The sequence below is a fragment of the Parambassis ranga genome, chromosome 3, assembly GCF_900634625.1.
Source record: "Parambassis ranga chromosome 3, fParRan2.1, whole genome shotgun sequence".
Lineage (NCBI taxonomy): Eukaryota > Metazoa > Chordata > Actinopteri > Ambassidae > Parambassis > Parambassis ranga.
Window position 1 is genome coordinate 7228091 of NC_041024.1, and position 23070 is coordinate 7251160.

The following is a 23070-nucleotide window of genomic DNA, read 5'->3' on the forward strand; positions in this document are numbered from 1 at the left end:
ATGACACGAAGCCATTTCAGGTCTGAATACAACAGGCTTCACTTGAAGCAGCTTGGCAGTGTAACATCAGATGATGTGGAAATAATTGGTTTTTGGAGGATGTGGTTAGACACCCTGACATTCTGTGTTGTTGTGAAATCATCCATGGGAATTATAATTTACTAAATTGTGGTATTCAGATGTAATCCTGCTGATTTTATAGGTCAATAATTTCAATGGTATGTTTATTTGAACAGTGAGAGAGAGAACAACAACAGATGCATTTCAGAAAAGTTCATGGATGAAATATGTGCTTTATGTGTACTTGGTGGCAAAACCTTTGTTGGTAATCAGAGGTCAGACGTTTCTTGTAGTTGCCCACAAGGGGGATTTTGTTGCACTCCTCTTTGCAGATCCTCTCCAAGTCATTAATGTTTGGTGGCTGATGATTGGCAACTCGAACCTTCAGCTCCCTCAACAGGTTTTCTATGGGATTAAGGTCTGGACTGGAGACTGACTAGGCCACTCCAAGACCTTAATATGCTCCTGCTTGAACCAATCCTTTGTTGCCTTGGCCGTGTGCCACGGCCCATTTTCAATACCCTGGCTAAGGGGAGGAGGTTCACACCCAAGATTTGACTTTACATGGCCCCATCCGTCCTCCCTTTGATGCGGTGCATCGGCCTGTACCTGTGCTTTCTTGGGCAGGGGGATCTTGCAGGCACAGCAGATTTCAGTCCTTCACAGTGTAGTGCGTTACCAACTGTTTTCTTGGTGACTATGGTCCCAGGGCTGATTCCTCACTGTATCAGTATCATTGAAACTCCACAAGGGGAGATCTTGCCTGGAGCTCCAGACCGAGGCAGACTGGCAGTTATTTCATGTTTCTTCCATTTGTGAATAATCCCACCAGCTGTCGTCACCTTCTCACCCAGCTGCTTGGTGATGGTCTTGCAGCCCATTCCAGCCTTGTGTAGGTCCACAGTCTTGTCCCTGACATCCTTGGAAAGCTCTTTGGTCCTGGCCATGGTGCAGAGTTTGGAATCTGGATTGATTGATAGCTTCTGTGGACAGGTGTCTATTATACAGGTAACAAGCTGAGAGGGCTCCCAGTGTCAGCTCATTACCTGTAAAAATACACCTGGAAGCAGAGATCCTGCTGACTGATAGGAGATAAAATACTTATTTCATTGATGAAAATGTTTGCTGTCTCTCACTGTTAAATAAACCTACCATTGAAATTATAGACTGATCTTTGTTTTTGTTAGTGGGCAAACTTAATGACTGACTTTTAGTCAGCTTGTCAACACTGAGTGACTGATGCAGTGACACTGACTGCTGTGTAAGGCTCCAAGGTCGGTCCAAGGCGGCTCAACCTGTGTGTGAACTATAATAATCTAAAAAATACAAAAGCATTAGTACGTTTATCAGAATTTCCTGTAGACAAATCAGGTCTAGTCACACCACATTTTAAGTGTCTGTTTTTTATTTAATGGTCTCTTTTTATATTTTGGTGCAACAGACAAAGCACACTCCTAATCCCAGAGATTAGGAGATTAGATACTGAACTATGAACATTGTGATGTTTTAGTGTATATGCTTACAGATTTGTTTTTTTTTCTCCATATAAGCCACGTGTTTCTCCACAGAAGCCAAACTGATTGGATGCTGTTTTACTTGTTATTCTCTGACCAGAGTAGAGGCTGTAATTTAAATCTAACCTTACAGGGAGGGAAAGGTTGGAACTGGTTGTGTCTCACTGTAATCAGCTACAGCTGCACTTGGGGTGTTTTTTTTCTCTCTGCTGCTGCTGCTTCCTGCTGGGAAAAAATTAGGCCAGCTATGTGTTGTTTTCTCTGCCTTCCTGGCAACGACTCTCAGCTGCGGTGATTAAAGCCTGCAGGAATACTCAGGTGAAAGCTGTGGCACCTGATCACCTGTGTCAAGTGACATAATAAGAGGAAGTACCTCAAATCCAAATGTCAAGATATTTTCATTGTCTCGTGTCCCACCGCCTCACGTGTCCACGTTTCAAATCTGTTTGTGCAGCTTCCTTTTTCTCTTCGTGTCACTTTTGCTTCAGAGTTAATTGTCAGGCCTCAGCCAGACTTCTTTCTTTATCTCCTGTAAATTACAGCTGCCTCACTCACTTTTTCTATGTTAGCGCCTTTCCTTTCTCTAACTGCCACTCATCTGCCGCCCTCTGAGGTCTTCCCTGTGTCCTCGGCCTGTCAGGTGCTGTCAGGTTAAAAATAAAATCCAGCCGCACCGAGATAAGCAGCTCAACTCACCACCCATCAGCTGACGGTAGCTTCGCCTTCCTAATTCAAGGTCATGAGTCCTATTCTCTGCTCTGGTCGACCAATTAATTTTTTTTTTTAGGAAATTCCTCTTACTTGTATGATGCAGCGCAGTTGAATATTGTTGCAAAGACAAAGCCTCCAGTCTGCTACAACTCGAGGCCGCATATTATGGCTACTCAGTGTCAGAATGTGTGTCCATATTCAGCCCAGAGTTGTGCAGAGGACTAAAGTTAGAACACAAAGTGCCTTCGTAAATAGACATCACCTCTCAGGGACCTGCACATCGAAAGATTTAAGTCCTGCCAAAGTAACAGAGTGTCCTGACCCCTGAGAGCAGATCAAAGTATCACTTCATACAGCGGCGTGTCATTATAAAAGCAAAAATCTGCAGAGTCCCCCAAGGATCAGTGCTTAGACATCTACTGTTTGAGCTTTGCCTGCTGTCCGTAGGCCATAACACACACACACACACACACACATATATAGGTATAGGTCTATACACCTAACCTTTAACAGCCAAATACAGCTGGCATTACCAGTGAACGAGCCAGAGAAGTTAACCCATGTTTTACCCTCCAGCACATTCGACTGGTCATGTCAAATACAAACCTGCAAAAAGCAGCTGTAGCCCTTAAACAAAGCTGCTGCTGGAGTTTAATCCAGTTACCAGGAAAACAGTTTGTGTTACTGCAGCTCTTAAATCTGTACCCTGACTTCCAATTAGCTACGGATTGGATTTTAAAGTGCTGCTACTAGTCTATAAACCACTGAATGGTTTAGGCCCAGAATAAATCTCTTCAATGCCTGGAGTCAGGTCAGCTAGTCCAAACTAAAAACAGCAGAGTTTAGCTGTTATGAGGATGAAGAAGAGCTTATGTTCCAAATATTGTCTGTCTATCTGTTCTGTATGTGTGAATGCCCGTCTTAAAACATGGTACAAACGTTTCAGTTAATAGATGAACTCATCAGAATGTGGCAGCCAAAGGTCAGAAGCTTTGGCTCCAGAAAGAATTTAAGAATTCAAATGCAGATTATTTATATCACACAGTGTCACAGCAGATAATTCAATTATTGATCATTTATGTGGAGATTTGATTATTTTATTCTCTTTTTTTCAGTTTAACAGATGTTTCTCTAGTGATTGATGAATCAACAATTGTGTGATGAGTTGACACAAGCAGGTATTTCTGGTTTCTGATGAGAAGAAACGTCACAAAACCACAAATGATTAGAACATCCAGTCTTTTAGCAGTGCATAAGTAAGCTTATATAACTAAGTATAAAGTTCACTGTGACTACAGTACATCATTTCCGTAAAGAGGTTAGTCAAAACCAGAACTATTGAATGAATTACGGTGATCAGATTAAGGTGCATCAGCCCTCAATCAGGCGAAAGGACTTTGGAGCTAACATGATGAACAACACATCAATTTATGCCCTCATTGAAAGAAAATCAGCCTAAAAGCTTGTTAATATTAACAGTGTCCTCATAACACGATGTTCCCTGAGCCAGCAGAGGAGCAGCAGCTGGTTCTGGGGAAGCAGACACTGACTGACTCATGCTGTTCAGCTAAAAATTAGTTTTTCTCTCTTTTGTGTGAATGCCAAAGCGGAAGCCTCAAAATATCATGTTACTGGTTTGTGAAATCAAAACATGATTTGTTATAAATTAACTCTGATTGTCCTCACTGTGCAGCTTGCTCATGGTGTGCGCACAAATGTTACGTCAAAGGCAAAAAGTAAACAAAGTTTCTCCTCATCTGACGTGTGCTGGACACACTGCTGCTAGACAGGCTGAGTCAGCTGACCCCACTCACAAACAGTTATAGTCTGAGGGAGGCATTTTACAAAGACAATGATTAGCTTCTGAGCTCAAATGTAGGAAAGTTAAGTTGTGTCTGTGTCTGACTGCAGTGTTTGTGTTACTGTTTTTGAACTGACATCGGTTATTTCTGGGTTTTTGGTGTTGGTTTGTAAGTCAGAGGTTTCCGGAAGTGTTCCAGACAGTGATTTCTGAAAAAAAAATGTGTCCATGAATGTCCAAGAGATTTAAACATTTTGGACATAACGTGACCTTTGATGAATGAGAGCATCCACAGAAAATGTGTCAGAATAATTCAGAGATTCTCTGGATATTCCAGTGAAAACATGGATTCTATATTTAGATATGTGTGGAATGTTTTTCACGTAATGGTTATCACTTCCTGCTTCTGAAAGCCTCTTTTTGTATTTCCATACATGGCATCCCAACTTTTCTACAAATGGGATAGATGGGTATCACCTCTGTTGTTGAGATTTTTTTGTGTGTTGTGCTGTATTTTAATAAGATGATTAGCCACAATCATATATTGTGATTCCGTCATATTGGAATTGTTGATGTTGAAATATTGATAGAAGTCTTATTAATATTTGGTTGATGAGCATTTGTTGTCACTTTACTGTGCTCACGTGTTTGCTTGAGCTGGCCTAAAAAAAAAGTCAGACAGTTCAGATCAGTTCTTGTTTTCCGTGCTGTTGACCAGTTTTCCACACAATAAAAACATGCATACATTCCTGTCTAACTAACAATTCTGTGTTTACCAAAACAACCTTGATTTTCTCACAGAGCAGACTTTTCCACTGCAGCGTGTCACTGTCCGTCTCTTCAGTGTGAGGCGATGTCTAGAGAGCAAACTGCCAAAGACACTATGGAGCTGTGTATTTATTCACAGAACTCCCAGGAGACAGCACGACTATAAACAGACATGCAGTTTCACACAGTCAGTACTGTGTATTCACACTGGTTTACTTAGCCTCTGCTTGTGAATTAGTAGATATGCTGAATCCAGAATACAGCAGCAGGCAGGTGTGTGTGCGTGCATGTTGCTGAATCTAACAGACGGCAGTGTGGTGTACCATCGGCCCTTATTTGTACAACAACATTCAGTGACTCAGTGTTCTTCTGAACAAAATTTGGAAATAGCTACTTGTGAGCTAAATACATATAATCAATGGTTGTATAAAGACTTGTCAGTGTGCACCACAGTGTGACAAGATGTCATTATGACAAGTCCCTGTGGTGTGTTTGCCTGTCAGGTTGCCTCGTGATTTTTCACAGGTTATTAACAGAAGAAATGAGGGAATGTCAGCAAAAAATATGTCATCTTCACTGTAACTTTACTGCACTTTTCCATTAAAGAATATACAGCTAGTCCTTTTTTATTTCACAAAAAACTTAGTGTAACTTACTAATGTCTGCAGTTATTGTGCATTATTTTTGACTGAATCATTCTTGATTCTGATGGAAGATGGATGGATGGATGGATGGATGGATGGATGATAGATGGATGGATGGATGGATGGATGGATGATTGTTCGATGGATGGATGATGGATGGATGGATGATAGATGGACAGATGAATGGATGGATGGATGGATGGATGGATGATGGATGGATGGATGGATGGATGGATGGATGATGGATGATGGATGGATGATGGATGGATGGATGGATGATAGATGGATGAGTGGATGGATGGATGGATGGATGATAGATGGATGGATGAATGGATGATGGATGATGGATGATGGATAGATGATGGATGGATGGATGGATGATAGATGGATGGATGATGAATGGATGGATGGATGGATGATGGATGGATGGATGATAGATGGACAGATGAATGGATGGATGATGGATGGATGGATGATGGATGATGGATGGATGGATGGATGAGTGGATGGATGATGGATGGATGGATGGATGATAGATGGATGGATGATGAATGGATGGATGGATGGATGATTGTTCGATGGATGGATGATGGATGAATGGATGGATGATGGATGGATTGGATGATAGATGGACAGATGAATGGATGGATGGATGATGGATGGATTGGATGATAGATGGACAGATGAATGGATGGATGGATGATTGTTCGATGGATGGATGGATGGATGATGGATGGATTGGATGATAGATGGACAGATGAATGGATGGATGATGGATGGGTGGATGATTGTTCGATGGATGATGGATGGATTGGATGATAGATGGACAGATGAATGGATGGATGATGGATGGGTGGATGGATGGATGATAGATGGACAGATGGATGGATGGGTGGATGTATGGATGGATGGGTGATAGATGGATGGGTGGCTGCAAGATGGATGGATGGATGATTGTTCGATGGATGGATGGCTGATGGATGGATGGATGATAGATGGACAGATGGAAGGATGGATGTCATCTCCATCCGCTTCTGTTTTCCGATTTTCAATCATGTTTCACAAACACTTCATCAAAAGAAAGAACATTGAATCAGCTTGAATGCTGGAATAATGAGGATAATTTGAGTGCATCGCCTACTTGTGTCTTACTTCAGCCTCCTACATGAAATAAAATCACCACCTTTGCACCTTCTTACTCATTGTGTGGGAGATGTGCATCGGCCACTTCGGGCTGAACAAACGTCCTGTAACAGAAGCAACCTGATTGTGCTTCTGTGGGTAAATGAAAAAAGGTTCTAAGATTAGAAATTACACAAAGCTCACAGGGCATACTGGAGGAGGGAAGATGTCCTTTGATTTTAATGGATTAACATATTTTCAGCTTGAAAGTGGATTTGATTTATGCAAGAGAGCTTCCAGAGCCCTTGAGGTAATTGTGTGATCCTTCCACCCCCGATGACAGAAGGCAGGGTATTATCACGACAACCTCGTGCTGCAGCAGAGACTGGAGATTTACTGTGGAAAAACACAGCACAAATAAAAGGCAGCAACTGAGAGGATGTGAGCGTTTGTCTGCTGCATGACAAATGTACAGTGTTGGTGTCAGAATCATTCTGCTGTGATGTTTAATATTGAATTTTTTTCATACTTCTGCTGACATTACACAGAATGTGTGATGTGTGAAATACACGTTTTCTCAGAACGACTTTATTTGTTAAACCGATGATGCATGGAGCTCCAAAAAACAACCCCACCCTCGTCCACTTCCTGAAATCCTACATTTTAAGGTCAAAGTATCACACCTGCACATCTTCACTGTACTGTCCAGTCTGAGCAGCATCACCTACAGGGAGGTAAAGCTTCTACAACTGACCATTGTGTTTCAGTATTGTTAGTGAGTTTGTGTCTACGTAAGTGTTTTGGGGATAGCATGTTAAAATTTAAACCTGGGAATGCTCCTTTAAGTGGAACACATTTCACTGAAAACTTGTTTCAGAGAAATCAATAATTAATGATTGACATTTGTTTCTGCAGAGTTTCCAATTCAGCATTCAGGTAAAGTGTGATGTTTTTTTCACCTGTCTTTATATCCACAGGTCTAAAATGTAGATGCTGCTGCTGTACGTGTGTCCTTCCTGATGATGAATCAGGCAGCACTTGTACAGCTTCCTTCATGCTGCTGATGAAGCTGCATGTGCACTGATCAGCTTCCATATCTGTTTCTACAGACTGCTAAGACTGAACGCTACAGTTAGTTGTTGTTGTTTATATTTTATATTGTCTGTACACACATCATAAACATCATTTCTATGCATCCTTGAAAAGGGATTTCTATCTCTGTTACTTACTGAGCTCTTTCTTTTTTCAACAAAAAGTATTTTTAGTTTTTCCTGTGGTGCAGCTTCTAAAGCATGTTTTTATTATGATTATTTGTGATAGACTTAACATTTCCCAAACACACTTTTGCCACTGCGTGTGTGTGCAAAGTCAGTAAGGAGCTCATAATGTTGTTTCAGTAGCACCTGCTATTTCCTGAAACCCTGCATGACTGAAGACACCACTGACTGACAGCATGATTATAACATGGTTAAAATTGCTATAGGCAGGTAGATTTTAAAGTGAAATAATTTAAAAAACTAATGCTTTATGATGTTGCAACAAGACTCATTTAAAAAACTACAGCAGTACTTAGCACTAGACTGCACTGAAAAGGTTCCCGATAGCTTCTAACTGGCTTGCTAAATGTCAAGGTAATCCCTGCAGTCACACGCAGGAGGACAAAAACATGTCATGAGAGCTACATTTAGGTCAAAGTTTTATGTTTATAGGTTGTCATGACACGGTTGTCTGGCTACTATGGGTCCCTAGTAATTTACCTTGACAGCAGATTCTCAAGTGTGTCTGTTTCAGCCCAGAGCAGATGATCACACACGTGCTGTACAGTACATACAGTACACACACACAGCATTCAGGCTTTGTCTCCTGCAGGGAGGACTTTCAGTTCTGTGCTTTTTTGTGTGACTTACTTCTTGTAATGTGTCTCTGCTGTGACAGAAAATCATCAGTAATCTGAGATGGCTTTTTCTTAGATGCTAGGATGAAGGCCAAGGCTTTGTCAGTGAAGGAGTGCACCTGGATGTCGGAGGAGTGCCACCTCATGGACGAGCTGCACAGAGGTACACAGAGAGACAACCTTTGTTTGCCAAACATCTTCAGGTCCAAAAAAGTGAAGCCGATCGTCAAGGTTCAGACCTGCCCCACCATCCAGGTTTACTACACAGCCAAAGAACTTCTTCTGGAAGTGTTGGACAGAGAAGCCGTCCGAGAGCTGATCAGGAGAGCTGCTGGTGCGAAGGCTGGAGCTAACCGTTTTTCACACAGCCAGAGCAGGGAGCAGAACACAGACCTGTCTGAGGTGGAGTACGGCGAGGCGTTAACATGGTTTTCTATAGTCCTGCAAAGTGGTCTGTCTGTGGGTGAGAATAGCAGCTTTGGCTCTGATATCACCCTAAATCTGGACAGGTGGCAGGGTGTCTTGAAGAGAAACAGCATCCAGACCAGCCTCTTGTCTCTGTCCAGGCTGGAGGATGGAGACAAGCTGGAAGCTCTCTCTGCTTTCTGTAGCCACTTAACTCGGCGCTACCAAGCCCTACACACACCAGGTCCTAACCTGGCTGTGAAGAAATACAGACTCTCCAATCAGCATGGTCCCTGCTCTCTCCATCTTGCCCTCCTCTGTGACCTAAGCTCGGGTTTCATCTGCAACATGTATGTGTATTGTCCGCTGCAGCTGCAGAAGCAGAATAGGAAACCTGTAGTCGAGCAGGTGGTCAGACACCTGCTGAGACCTTTCTGCAACCACAGACTCCTGGTTCAGCTGGACAGCTCTGCGTGGATGGAGGGCAGACTCACAGGCATCTCAGGATTAGGAGTGGATATTCATTTTGTTCCAGCTGTTAAAAGGCCAAAGATGTGCCCAGCATCATCTTCATCTCCTTCAGTCAGGCCACACAAACATCAACGTTCATCTGAGCATTCGAAATCTCAGTTCATGTCCCACCTGCAGGGCTGGACGGGACCGGCTCTGTTTCCTCTGTCAGACCTGAAAGAATCAGCCAGGGATGTGTTTCTGCCAGGCCTCTGGGTGGCACTACATATCATCTGCATCAACACGTTTGTGCTCCACACTCTGCAGAGGAAAGGCTCAGGCAAGCAGGTCAATCTGACAGAGTTCACCAGGAGTGTGGCCTCACACCTGGCCCCAGACTGCAGTGTCACTGTGCCCGTCCTGCCTCGACTAAACAGCTGCTCATACCAAGAGACAAGCTCAACAAATACTTTCAAGCAGAGGTTAGTTTTGTCAGTTACAACACTTCAGCCTTGACAATTTTAGAAAATGGTGTGATGATAAATGTTTTTATCTTTGGATGGTTCTATCTTTCCTTCATGTAGGACAAAAACTGACAGCAGTAGTTATGTCAGGAAACATGAGAAGCGCAGGGTGCCGAGCAGGTGGAACAAACCAGGAGTGTGTGGTTTAGACAACTCTGGCAACTCCTGCTACTTAAACGCCGTGCTTCAGTGTCTGTGTTCCACTGTGCCGCTCGTGGAGCACCTCCTTCATCATGACACGCGCAAAGAAATGGCAAAGTAAGACCACTAACCATCTCTGTGTCTGACTCACTTGAACAGTCCAGATATTAAAACATCTATTCATGCAGGTCTAAGTGCCGGGTTGCTGAGGTGTTTGTCCGCCTCCTGGAAGAGATGTGGCTGGGCAGTAGCTCCAGCTGTGCCCCAGTGGAGGCCAGGTCTGTGCTGTGCACCATTCTACCCCAGTTCAACAACTACTCCCAGCAAGACGCCCAGGAGCTGCTGCTGTTTCTCATTAATGCTCTCCATGATGATCTCAAAAAGGTGCAGCAACATCTGGATCACACCTGCACCATCATTTTATCTGAAACTCTGTACCAGGAGGAATCATTTTGTGTTTGTGTGTTCACAAGGTTGCAAAGCGCCAGCTGCGCTCCTCAGTACGACAGGCAAGACAGGAACAGAACAGAAGCGGCGCCCCTGAGTGCACCATTGTCTCACATCTGTTTGAGGGTCAGCTGAGCTACGTAACCCTCTGCATGCACTGCGACCACCAGGCACAAAGCACTCAAACCTTCACTGTCCTCTCTCTGCCCATCCCAGCAGGCATCACCAAGTGCTCCATTCAGGTACATTTCACAGGTCCCTTCAGAGCTCAGATTTTAAAGCACCACACAGGCTGTGCAGGCTGTTCTGTGCTTCCTCACCTCCCCTCTGTCTGTGCAGGACTGCCTGTCACTGTTCTTTGAGCAGACTATCCTGACTGGGGGAGAGCAGATGCTGTGTTCAGTGTGTGGACTGAGAAGAGAAACTGCAGTCCTCACCTGTTTGGATAAACCTCCAGAGATCCTCATGTTACACCTGAAGCGGTGGGTAGACAAATCAACAAAAAAGACTCAAAAAACTCAATAGTTATGTGGTTTTCCATTACCTGGAACAACAGAATCACTGTACAGAAAGCAGCATGACGGACATTATGGCTCAACTGAGAAGAAACCCATCAGTGTTTACATCCAGTCAGTCAAAATAACCTCTCTGGATAAATAGCACAGTGAAGAAAGCTGCTGTATGTAGGCGTGACTCAAGGGATGGCCTTTAAAAAGCTAGGTACAAAACTAACTCTGCCTCAGGCCTGTATTACCACCGAGTAACAGACCATTACTTTAAAAAATGTATTAATGTATATATGAATAGATCCATCCAAGACATGAGTTATGTATTCTATTATGAAATACTACATCCAAACAGCCTGCAGACACTGTTATAGTAGCTGTAATTCAATAACGTATTTTAAGTGTGAGTATGTTTATCTCTTCTGCAGGTTCGGCTGTAAGGGGAAGAACCAGGTAAAGCTCAGGACTAATGTTGCGTTCTCCATGAAGCTCGACCTCACCCCCTTTCTGTCCAGCTCAGCACGGAACACATCATACTCCTCATACCACCTGTACGCGGTTGTGGTGAGTGAACAGAGTTTCTGTCCTTTCTGCCTGCACGTTGATTCCTAATTTAAATCTGCCGTTTCCTTCTCCAGAACCACACAGGTCATCTAAACATGGGTCACTACACAGCTCTGTGCCACAGCGCCCCCACTAGGATCTGGCACTGCTTTGACGACTCGATTGTGAAAGAGGTTCAGGACAGCCTGGTGCAGTCTCCCAACGCCTACATGCTGCTCTACAGCCGCAAACCCTTCCAGAAGCCAACGATTCAGGGACTCTGAGTTCACTAATGACCGAGCCAAACTCATGAGGGGATTTATGCTAATCCTACACTGTGTGCATCAGTTGACCCAAATGCAGGCAACATCTCTGGTGTGGTTTGCCGCTCTGTACATAAATCAATTTAGCATTAACGTCTGTGCTTTTTATTACATCAGTGTTTGTGTTTATCTCAAGAAACAAGACAATCAGACAGGGTCGTGACAACACATTCCCTAAAAATCACACAGACAGACACTCATTTGAAGCGGTTTTAATAAATAGTCGTACGAGTTGTTTGAGGTTAATATAATCCGTTATATCTGAAAGAATTTTTTTGTTTTAGAGCATTAAGAAATAAAATGTGAAGTGAAAAGAAAACAGAAAATGATCTCATGCTAGGCAATAAAAGTGAACTCAGGAAGCAGAGTCCCGTCCTGATACTTCAGCTCTCTGGTCCATTAAGAAAAAGAAAACAGTTTCACTTTGTGCTTGCTCTTGTCAGTCAGTTGATCGGTCAGTCGGTCGGTCGGTCGGTCAGGCAGGCAGCAAAAGTCAACGCTAACAGTCAAATTCTTAAGTCTTCATATTATCGGGCTCAGTTCTGAACACAAACATGAATCTGTAAAATCAAAATTACAAGCAAAGCAGAACCCAGTCTTCTAAATAGTGTTGGAGTATAATAATGTGAAGAGTTAACTGAGAATAAACTTTATAGAAGCAGGTAGGTTTTTCTGTTGCTGGCTGAACTGAGCAAGGCAGACAAGATCTCAGCATCGGTACTGCTGTAAAGTGATCTATGTTCAGCATTAACGCCTGCTGTTAATACATGAACAACTTAAACTGATTGCATATTGTGTAAGTGCGAGAATGTGGCTATTATGAACAAGCGACAATCTAAAGTCCCGTCTCTCATTGGGAAGAATGCAAAAATCACTCATCCATTCGCCCCCCTCCTCATCATAACATCACAGGGCTATACAGTTAATCCCCTAAAACAAATGCTTGTCTGTATGATTATGGTGATATTTAATGGCTGCTACTTTTAAAAAATAATAATAATAATTTGGTCACTTAACAGATAAACACCTTGACCTCAAGTATTTACATTGTTTGAATGTGCAACATCAGCATCGGTACATGCCATCCTGTGTATACACAGTGCAAGAAAGCTGAAAGTCAGTTCAGCCATCCACACCGAATGCAACAGAAATGAGAGTGAACCAGCTGTCAGCCCTACAAGAAAACCATGGTGTAGCTGTAAGGTTAGAAGGAGCATCTGGTTAGTCTCTAGATGAGCAGTAATATGAAGTGATGGCATGTTTTAACAGCTATAGGGTCCTCTAGTAGCTGAAGCGTTGCACAGTGTGCCTGCACCATTCTCCCATCTGACAGGGTCTCACAGCCACCCGCTCGAGTACGTCCTCCGATGCACATACGCGATCACATCAACCAGGCACTACGTGCACCCGGTTCCTCAGAGCTGTGATTTTAATAAGGGCAAAAAAAACAACCTCTAGGCTTGAGCGCTGCTGCTGCTGCTCTGATGTAGTGTTATCTCTTCGCTTTCCACCAGCACCATCACAGGGTGGAGTAAAACAGGATGTAGGCTGCAGAGGACTTGACGGAGGAGGTGGAGATTTCTGTCACCTCGTGATCATCGAACTTGTACCAGCGCTGTTTGAGGGCGTTCTTACAGTAGGCTGTGTAATGGCCGCCATCTAAACCCCCGTAGTGGTTCTGGTAGTTGAAAAAAAGATAGTTAAACTCATTTAAACTGCAGTAGACACACAGGCGCTATATTGTCTATAATATAATGTCGAACAAAAATGAAAACATAGTACGATAAAGTGCATTTAGCGATTTCAAAAATACACTTCGTAGCAATATATTCAACTTACAGAAACTCCATAAAGGTTGTATCTCTTCAGGCCCTGCTTGGGTCCAATGACATACTGCGACAGGTCTAAAGAGTCTAGAGGGAAGTCTACAGATGTCTGCAGCTTTTGCTTCCATCTACCTTCATAGGAGAACCTGCAGTAAACAGACAACATAAAGAAAATCAATTCCAACTGTGCAGTAAAGAATAAACATCTACATCACTGCAAACAATACTACAGACCGTTTTAAGTGCACCAGGACAATGGGCGGGACCTTCCAGATCTCCAGTTTCTTGGTGGAATCTCTGTGAGCCTTGCAGTGCCTGCAGAACACCTTGTTGTTGTCAGTCAGCTTTTCCTCTTTGGAGAAGAGCCGCAGACAATCCTGTCAAGAATACAGATAATGGTTGACGAATGAATTCTGAGGATTTTGATGGACAGCACAACCATCAACAACAAATCCAAATACTGCAAAGAAAACTAACACCTGAAAGGGCAAATGTCAAAACCTCAATAATGTTTGTTTAAGTGCGAACCTTCTGGCCTTTTAAGCTTTAGAAACTGTTAAATAAAAACTTCCGGAACACATCTGACTAACCTGCAGGGAGCACTTGCTGGTGGAGGCAAGAGGCAGCGACAGATACATGAAGGTCTCAAATGTCCGTGACTTGCGATGGCAGGTCAGACACTGCACGGTGGACTTGAACTGGCCCTGGAACAGCGCTACAATGATGGACTCGTTCAGCAGTTTGTGTTTGCTCCAGGCCAAGTCAGCCGCCGTCTGATCATCCAGATGGTCATTTTCCTCTTCCTTGTACCGTTTTCTGTTGTCCGCCTGACAGCAGAGATGGAAAAAAAAAAACATCAACATCATAGCATGACGGGAACTACACCAGCTTTGTTGTTAATAAAACCAGCCCTCATGATCCAGCTAGAGCTTAGTATAAACAGTATAAACTGGCTATTTTGCATTTGCAGTGGAAAAAAAATCTATCAAATATCTTTCAGCTTTTTCAGCATGCAGCTCAGCCAGTTCACTCTCAATATGATAGGCAGGAAGATATGAGTGGCAGATCAACACTTGCTAATTAATATCTCATTATTATTCATTATTATTCATCATTATTAAGTATCCTGGATAAAAGTGGCCACAGCCAGCCTGATGGCAGACAGGTCTGAACATCACACAGAAGGGACGTGATGAGATGGAGTGTGTCATGAAAAATGCACAACCTAATTACTTACTAATCATCTCAATTTGAAAGATTAAATAGCTTTAAAAGTGAAAGTAAATTGGTGTGGATGCAATTCTACAACTTATCCCCAGGTGGAGACACTGTCACAGTAGCTGAGATGCTGGTTCTAAAAACCTTTACTAAGAACATGCATTTTAAAAGCAATGTATTTGAGGTCTAGCACATTAAAAAAAACAACATTTTAAAATTGTAAAATGTATATTATATACACATATATTTAAAAAAAATATTTTTCTCTCTCCTTTCCCCAGTTCAGATGCACATGAGGCCAATAAAGATCAGTTGATACAGGCAATGAGCATGTCTTGGGTCAACATGCACAGAGGTTCTGACAGAGCATCAGACCAGACAGATGCAGAAACACCACACTCACACCGCTGCAGGAGGACCAAGGACACACAGCTATTTACTTACTCTCTAATTTGCCATCAAAATGAAACCCAGTGAAAAAACAGAAAGAAAGGAAATGATAAAAAGACTAAGTTTTTTGTATTCACAGGCAAATGTGCATCAACATACAGGGGATTTACCTCAGAGTGAGCATATTTAATGCATTTCTGTTTTACTGAAACCTTTAAAAAGACTTTTTTGCCACACTGGCGGTGATGTTTTGAATAAAAAGTGTCAGCACTACCTTGTTGAGGTCTTCGTGGAGCCCATCCATGAGGAATAGCAGCAGCTCCTGTGAGTCCTGTTGGTCATAGCCAGCAAACTGTTCATTGATCTTTCCTATGGTGATCTTGAAATCACGTGGGCTAATGCACTTGTACAATCCAGCCCACAGGGCCTTCATGATCACACCGAACTCCTCTGCTACTTCCCCTTTATGGCCAAGAATGTTGTACCTGCAGAAGAGAAATACACACACAGTATGTAGGTGTCATACATTCCCCTCATAGCTTTATGGTGAATAGTTACATTTATTTAGGACCGTACCTGTTAATGTCCTCTAGGTAGTTGTTTTTGTTGAAGTAATCAGCCATGACAGGAGTGTTGCAAAGACACTGTAATATAGAGTTCATGTAGCATGTGTTGCCCAGGTTACGAAGGCCTGTCAGTGACGCACCCAGACCTCCGAATGTGGGATTTAGGTTGCGAAGTTTAGCTGCTGAAGGTCGCACAATATCCACTTTAGAATAGACTTTAGCAGTAACAGGTCTGAAAGGAAGAATACAGTTAGTTTTCTGCACAAAAGCAAATATATATAAAAACATGTAACAGAAATTTAGTGCAGTTTATTCCTAACTTTGGCACAAACAAAACAAGTGTACATTTGTGTGGTGAATCAAAGCATCTGTGGGTCGTACTTGTTTTCTCTGTTGATGGTGGGTATGACAGCGGTGGTGGTAGGGGCGGTAACCTTCTTCTGGGCCTCCTCCCTCAGGTCCTGGCTGATGTCAGGAGAGGAGTAAGAGCGTTTAAGTTTGGACTGCTCCCGCTCTCGTTCACGGTTGGTATCTGGCTCTGCTGGTTGTGGCGGTTTCTGTTTGACTGTCGGCGGTGTGGAGGGCGGGGTCTGGGGAACGGTGACCTCAGGAGGGTACAGGTGGACACGATTGGTCGGGGAGTGGTAGTATCGGTAAGTTCCAGTCACCGTGTCAAGGAACTAACAGAAAATGAAGGAGAAGAGAAAAAGACATTAAGAATAGGAAAATAATTCTCATCTCTAAAACTGCTTTAGTTGACTTTTATCTTCATTAACTCTTACCTTCATCCAACCATCTGGCAGGCCTGGCACACTCCTCCCCATCTCCTCACTCCTTGCCCTGGTTAGAGGCTCCCTCTATGAAGATAAACATGATTATTTTACCAAATATTCTTGTTTATGAGAAGTAGAAGTTAAGTCACCTCTAATAAGAAAAGAAACTAGAAAAGGCATTTCCTGAAGAAAATGCAAGTTTGATCGCTGCAACGGTTTGCGTAGCTGAAAGCATGTGGAACTAGTTACATGTCAAAGTTGAAGGTGGGTTTTGAAGGCTCCTCCATAGACTCCCATGTTGTGTGATTGCCCAGCAGCAATCAAACTAATGACGCAGAAATTGCTTAATAACTAAAAAATTATAATTTTTTGAAAATCGGTCAATGTATGCTGAAGATACGCTGCGTTTTTAACACTGTTAAAAACATTCTAACTGCATTTTAACACAGTGTTAAAAACATTCTAACTTAGGCCTACAGTATCACTTTAAATTTAACAATGACATTATAAATTTAGTGGCTGCCACAGACAGTGGCCATCTAAATAAGCGATGGAAACTTGGAATGGAAATGGAAATACTGTTATGTTTTCAATATCACTGACTCAGGAGAGATTGAGACAGTGACAGTGGTGGGTGAGCATAAGACAGCAAGCTATTGAAAGGGAAACTGAACTTTAGTTGGCAGTTCTGTAGTGTAATTCTGGTTAATTATATAGTTCACAAGAAGTGTGTAGAAACTGCAGATGAGCAGCATTCACTGAGTGGAACATAGGAAACAAAATGGGCTTACAGACACAGGACTGAAATGAAACATCAGACTGACACTAATGGATGAAGAGGACTCACCTTTATTTCACTAACAATATGGTTTGGAGCAGGTGAATCCAGAGACATACTCTTTGAGGGTGCTTCAGAGTTCTGCTCTTTCCCCTTCTTCTCTTTTTCGTTCCACATCTTGTTCTCTTTGTCTTCCTCTTCTTCTGCCTTCTGTCTTTCCAGTCTCTTTTTTTCCTGATGCTTCTTTTCCTCTTCTTCCTTCTTCCTCTTCTCACTCTCCTCGCCTTCTAGTCTCTCCTTTAACTCCTTCTCTTTCTGTTCCTTTGCATTCCTCTCCTCCTCCAAGCGACGCTCCTGCAGACGTTTTTCCTGCTCTTGCCTTGCTTTCTCCATCACTGCCACTGCTTCAGAGTGTATCTGACTTTGTTCTTCTTTAGACAGAGCAGAGTTGGAGACGAAAGGTGGCTTGGTGGAGCGGTCTGGGACATACGGGCCATTCTGGGTGGAGTCCTTTGCTGACCCATTCTGGCTGGGCTTAGCTTCATCTGACACCCAGCCTGAGGGTTTCTTAGTACGGTCAAACTAGAACAAACAAGATAAAAACAAAATGATACAACTATACACTTGCTGATCATTCTTAATATTTAAGTTCAACAGTTTTCAAGGTGGATACCATACCTGTGGAAAGACCTTGGCTGTGGCAGGTGATTCATTGGCTGAACCTGTTGAGGAGCCCTTCTTACTCAGGTCAAGTCCAGAATTTGTGGAGACGGTGACATTAGAATCAACAATATCCGGCAATTTATCAGCAACTATGTACGTTTTCGATGTGGGGGGTTCTGCTGGTGCAACCCCGTTCACTAGCCCAGGAGCTGAGGGTTCCTGAGGCTCAGGTGAAACCACAGGCTCTGGTTGAGTTGGTGTAGGAGGCTTTGGTTCCTCTAAAGATGGGTAGCTAAAGTTCACTGTTCAAGACATACAGAAATATTTCATAGCGCCACACAACAGAATCCAAGAAAAATGATAATTGCTGTATATTGTACCAGGGATACTCACGCTGAGGGAATGTGTTGATAAAGGTCTGCCTTGGGGGGCGAACCTTAGCGTTGGTAGTGTACATGGGGTAAAACAACAGCCAGTTCTCGTAGCCACCCTCCAGCACTAGTGGCTCACTGCGCAGGATGGTCATACTGTCCCACTGCAGTGTGTGCATACAGATTACTGTACATTACTGGACAAGCAAATGTTATTCCCACACATGTCAGTGCACTATTACCTTATAGAGGGCATCTTTGAGGCTCTGCAGTATGGTGCCCAATTTAAGATCGGTGACAGAACTGAACCAGTCCAGCAAGACAATATAATCCACAAATCCCCGCCGCCTCCAATGCTCTTTGGACACTTCTGGCAGCTTTGCTTCAATCTGATTCACAGTGATTCTGAAAAAAGTCAAAACATTCTGGTTCAGGCTTAGAAATGTAAACTTTTTTCTTTCGTCATTTTAATTAACTACCTCTTTTTAAGTGAGTTAAACTCAAATGAAAACAAAGAAAGCACACAATTACGATTCATTAAAATCTTTTCCACTATGGTATGAAGTTATCTCTCACCCTGGGCTAATGGCCTCCTCAGGCACGCTGATGCAGGTCTGGGCTGGGACCAGAATGTGAGACTCCTCAAAGTCTTTGTGGCTGCGTGTATCCATGACAACGATTGTGATCGTCTGGTCCTTCATCATTTGGAAAAGTTTCTCAGCTGTGATCCCACCAGCTGACACTGCAGCTATCAGTAAAAAGTCATTAAATCAACAAAGATTCTACCTCAAAATATAAAGTCTTATCAAATTCACAGACTTTATGGGACAAAACTAAATGACAAAGAGTTTCACAAGTGGACAAATGCAGTCCATATAACTTTACTAATATCTCTGAAGCTTACCTTTGGATATTACATTCTTCAGTTCATTCTGCTCTCCTTTCACCTGACATATAAACAAATAAAAAAGCTTATAAATATATGAACAATTTTAATGTGACTGGACTGGTACAGTGCCTCTATTAAAAGCAGCATATTAATCCTTGTACATGACTTTGATTCATTTTAACCACCTACACAGAAGACTCTGTTTTAATAGGGAGATATCATGTCAGTATAACTATCAGGCGACTCCTCCCACCTTCTTGCTATCCTTGTTGTTTGCAGATGATGTTTTTGGGGAGCTCCGACCACTGTCTTTCTCTGTTATTTCCTCTCTCCTCTTCTTCTCCTCTTGTCTCTCCTTCTCCTCAAGTTTTTTGCGAACCTCGACTTCCTCATACCTGTTTGAAATGCAAATACTAGCTGAATTAAGCAGCACACAGATTGCGATGCCCTATTTTGCTTATCAGGAATTTAAAAAAGTGTGTACAATCACCTGAGTTTAAGGCTTTCAGACAGCTTCTCGGCTTCTTCAATGGCTTTTTTGAAGCTGGTTGGTCCAAGCATAGTCATGTAATACTCCTGTATACATTCAAATTAAAAAGAATTATTAACTTGATACAGTACATTTCCACTGGTCACATAAGAAACTCTGAAACACCTTTAGTTGAAACAAAGATTAAAACTTATAATCATTAACTATACCGGCTGCTGTTTGAAGTCTGGTCTCTTCTTGATGATATCATATACTGTTAAATACTTCATGTACAGCACGTAAGCCTTCTCCTCATCTCTGTCCAGGCGACACTCTTCTGCCGCCTTGAAGATTTTGCAGGCACTCTGAACATAGCTGCAACACAGCAAATAATAAATATAACATGATCAAATTACGTGTAACTGTGGGATACTGTTGTATTTAAGCTCCACCCATATTCGTGTGAAACTACCTCCTGGTGCTGGTCTTGTCAGGCTTGATTTCAGCTTTCTTGTTGAGTTCACCCAGGGATGTTGACAAATACAGCTCTTTGACCCCTGTGGATACAGCAGGCATCTTCGCGGATGTGTTCAGTCAGAGCTCACAGACAGAACCAGTCAGTGCTGTACACAAGCTCTGGACATCTCTGGAAAAACAAAACAAACACACACCGCTTATGTGACAGCAAACACTCTCTTCCTGTCCCTAACATATAGGTTAGCGTTAGCTTCTCAATCAGTTATTTAAGGTTTAACCAAATGGTTTCACTTTCTATTACACTTTCACGCAGCATTTAAGATGTCTTAGGCTTATAAACATAAAATAAACTCGAAGGTAATTTGATTCTAGCTGTCGCTTAGTGCTGCTGTATCTGTTGGCCAACATTAGCTAGTAGCTGTAGTTAGCTAGCGCAAGACATGTCAACAATGACGACAACAACAATATATAGTTCCCTAGCTAACGTTATTCGTGACAATCTGCCTTTACAGAAAGCCAATGGGGTGCTAAACTGTCATTACGAATCAACCAGTGAAAGGCTAAGTATAGACAGTTTAGCCGAGTAAACTTAACTTAGCTTTGATACCTTCCTGGCTAGCCAGCGAGTTATGCTAGTTAGCAAGCTATGCTCTGCGCACACGCAGATAGGTTAGCTCCTGTGAACCATTTAACTGTTGAAGCAGTCATGGCTATGTCAGCATTCAACACTAAGATATATAATAGAATAATAACGCCTCGCTAAATATAATAGTAGATCCTTTGATAAAAAACAAGTGGATTACATATTTACCTCTTTCTGATCCGTTGCTTACACTTTAGCTACTTTTTGACAGCTGATTCCTGATTTCTTCTTCCGCTTCCGCTTTCCCTTCTTCTTCTTCTTCGCCGCCTTTCGTCTGTTCCTCAAGTTTTTGCAACAGCTGACATCCTTTATTGTTACAATACTGCCATCTCTTATTGGCGCATTTGTGTCTGTATCCTTTGCTGTCTCCTCTTTTAATGAATATTGCCCTGTAGTCTGTTTTAAAAAATAATATGTAATATGTTATGAAGTCTGTATGTAAATAATATGTAATATTGTATGAAAAAATATATTTATGTTAGCAAGGATACCAGCACATGTAAATGTATATTAAAATAATAAAAACACACACACACACACACATATATATATATATATATATATATATATATATATATATATATATATATATATATATATATATATATATATATAAACTAAAAAAAACTACATCATTTACATCAAGAAGACTGTAAATGATGTATGGATTGTTGACTGGTAAACCTGTGTGGACACTTGTCTGATTCATCCTCGTAGTTCGGGTTTAAAATTAACAATGACTGAGCTAAGGGAAATAAAAAGGCTTGTGTGTTATTTCCTTCAATATAAAATTACTACCACCATGGAAATCGTACGTTTCACCTTCATTAACATAATTCATCAGAGCGATTCTTCTTCCTATGAACTGCTTTTGACTTTTGGTTTGATGATGTCACAACAATATTTTCGGCTAATTTGAAACAGAAGCACACAGAATAGAAAATGAAGCACTCTGACTTTGATGTCACAAGGCAACGATCAGGTTTCAATTGATCAATTATGGTTAAAACTTGCTTTCATCAGGCTCAGACTCAGAGGCCCAGAGATGTAAAGGCACACACAGAGCACAATAGTCACACTGTGCTACGCTCAGTATCGCATAACACTTATTTCTGTATTATACCACACACACACACACACCCATGCCATTAGACATTGCATACTGCTGGGTGTAATACTCTCAGGGATCAAAAGTCTCTTTAGATTTAAAATAAGCTGTTTGGCTAGATTCAAAGCAAACCTGAGTTTAACCTATGTAATAAATCATAAATCAGAAGTCAATTGTATCTGGCCAATGTATACAAAAAACTATATATACATATAGAAAGAAGGCCCAAAACACTTTGATGTTGGGTGACACCGAATACCATACATACAGCTTTAAGTCATAAAAAGTAAGAAAGCAAATGGTTTGGATAAACATCATCTGGTGCTGTATTAGAATCCATAAGTTAGTGTCTTCTCATTGTTGTCTTTATACTGATGTGTGCACAGGCAGTTTGACTTGTGGTCAGATTCTAATCCAGTTGAATAGTTTGACCATGAGAGCTATCACATGTTCAGGACAAAGCCCAGTGTGTGAACAGCCCAGCTGCTGCTCCAGCCTTTGTGAGAGTTTAAAAGGCAGCGATAAGCTGTGACATAGATGGGTTGGTCCTCGTCATTATCTTTTCCCTCTGTGTTCATTCATGGTTTGCTTTTTTCTTCATAATGCCTCCTGTATTTCACCTTTCGACTGCTTTCTGAAGAGTCATCATCTAATGCAAATATTGCTTTGCTGTCAAGAAAAGAGGAAACAGCTGTGACTGTCAATTGTATCATTTTTAATGGTCTAATGCCAGTTATTATGAAATGTTTATTTCACTGACTAAATTCAGTCACCACAGGTCAATAACTGTTATTACAAAAAAGATTTTATATTATTAGGCAGAGGTGTATAAGGTAACAGAGACCCAGACTTGGGTAGAAGTACAAGTCTTCTTTAAGCAAGTAGAAGTATTAAAGTATTCAGTGTTTTTGTTTTTAAGCATTAAAAGTAGTCTGTTTTTAAATATTTTATTAATAAAGAAAGCAGTCCAAACTTCTGTCCGTATGGTTCAGTGGATCTGTCCTTGCAGCAAACAGAGGCAGGGCGCGAGCAAACTGAACGACACT

At 41.9% G+C, this 23070-nt stretch overlaps 2 protein-coding genes across 3 annotated transcripts; one reads left to right on the forward strand and one right to left on the reverse strand.

Annotated features, from left to right (window-relative positions):
* The first annotated feature begins 9267 nt into the window (after positions 1-9267).
* On the forward strand, positions 9268-11814 carry LOC114433605 (putative ubiquitin carboxyl-terminal hydrolase 50). Its single transcript, XM_028402249.1, has 7 exons — positions 9268-9851; positions 9954-10151; positions 10223-10418; positions 10523-10723; positions 10821-10963; positions 11416-11551; positions 11626-11814. Exons 1-7 carry the CDS (start codon positions 9268-9270, stop codon positions 11812-11814), a joined length of 1647 nt encoding a protein of 548 aa, XP_028258050.1.
* A 236-nt stretch (positions 11815-12050) lies between these two features.
* On the reverse strand, positions 12051-21189 carry usp8 (ubiquitin specific peptidase 8). Of its 2 annotated transcripts, none has more exons than XM_028401992.1 (19): positions 21085-21189; positions 20269-20442; positions 20027-20171; positions 19818-19903; positions 19581-19722; positions 19343-19385; positions 19015-19186; positions 18681-18843; positions 18461-18602; positions 18083-18369; positions 17474-17986; positions 16636-16710; positions 16235-16533; positions 15864-16085; positions 15559-15772; positions 14270-14506; positions 13914-14056; positions 13693-13825; positions 12051-13531 (listed from the first exon to the last, which is right to left on the reverse strand). In XM_028401992.1, the coding sequence occupies exons 2-19, from the start codon at positions 20370-20372 to the stop codon at positions 13373-13375; spliced, it is 3279 nt and encodes a 1092-aa protein (XP_028257793.1). In that variant the 5' UTR covers positions 20373-20442; positions 21085-21189; the 3' UTR covers positions 12051-13372. The 2 variants fall into 2 exon arrangements, with proteins under 2 accessions (XP_028257793.1, XP_028257794.1); XM_028401993.1 differs by having other exon boundaries at positions 13373-13531; positions 15562-15772.
* Between the last annotated feature and the right edge of the window lie 1881 nt (positions 21190-23070).

What these genes read in the sequence shown, in the direction of transcription:
- LOC114433605 (XM_028402249.1), top strand. Translation starts at nt 9,268, where the DNA reads ATGTATGTGTATTGTCCGCTGCAGCTGCAGAAGCAGAATAGGAAACCT. An exon ending in ACGCGCAAAGAAATGGCAAA is followed by an intron (nt 10,152 to 10,222) that starts GTAAGACCACTA and finishes CTATTCATGCAG; the next exon opens with GTCTAAGTGCCGGGTTGCTG. An exon ending in TCCATGATGATCTCAAAAAG is followed by an intron (nt 10,419 to 10,522) that starts GTGCAGCAACAT and finishes GCAAAGCGCCAG; the next exon opens with CTGCGCTCCTCAGTACGACA.
- usp8 (XM_028401992.1), bottom strand. Translation starts at nt 20,372, where the DNA reads ATGCCTGCTGTATCCACAGGGGTCAAAGAGCTGTATTTGTCAACATCC. An exon ending in TCAAAGATGCCCTCTATAAG is followed by an intron (nt 18,603 to 18,680) that starts GTAATAGTGCAC and finishes CACACACTGCAG; the next exon opens with TGGGACAGTATGACCATCCT. An exon ending in TACCTAGAGGACATTAACAG is followed by an intron (nt 15,773 to 15,863) that starts GTACGGTCCTAA and finishes TCTCTTCTGCAG; the next exon opens with GTACAACATTCTTGGCCATA.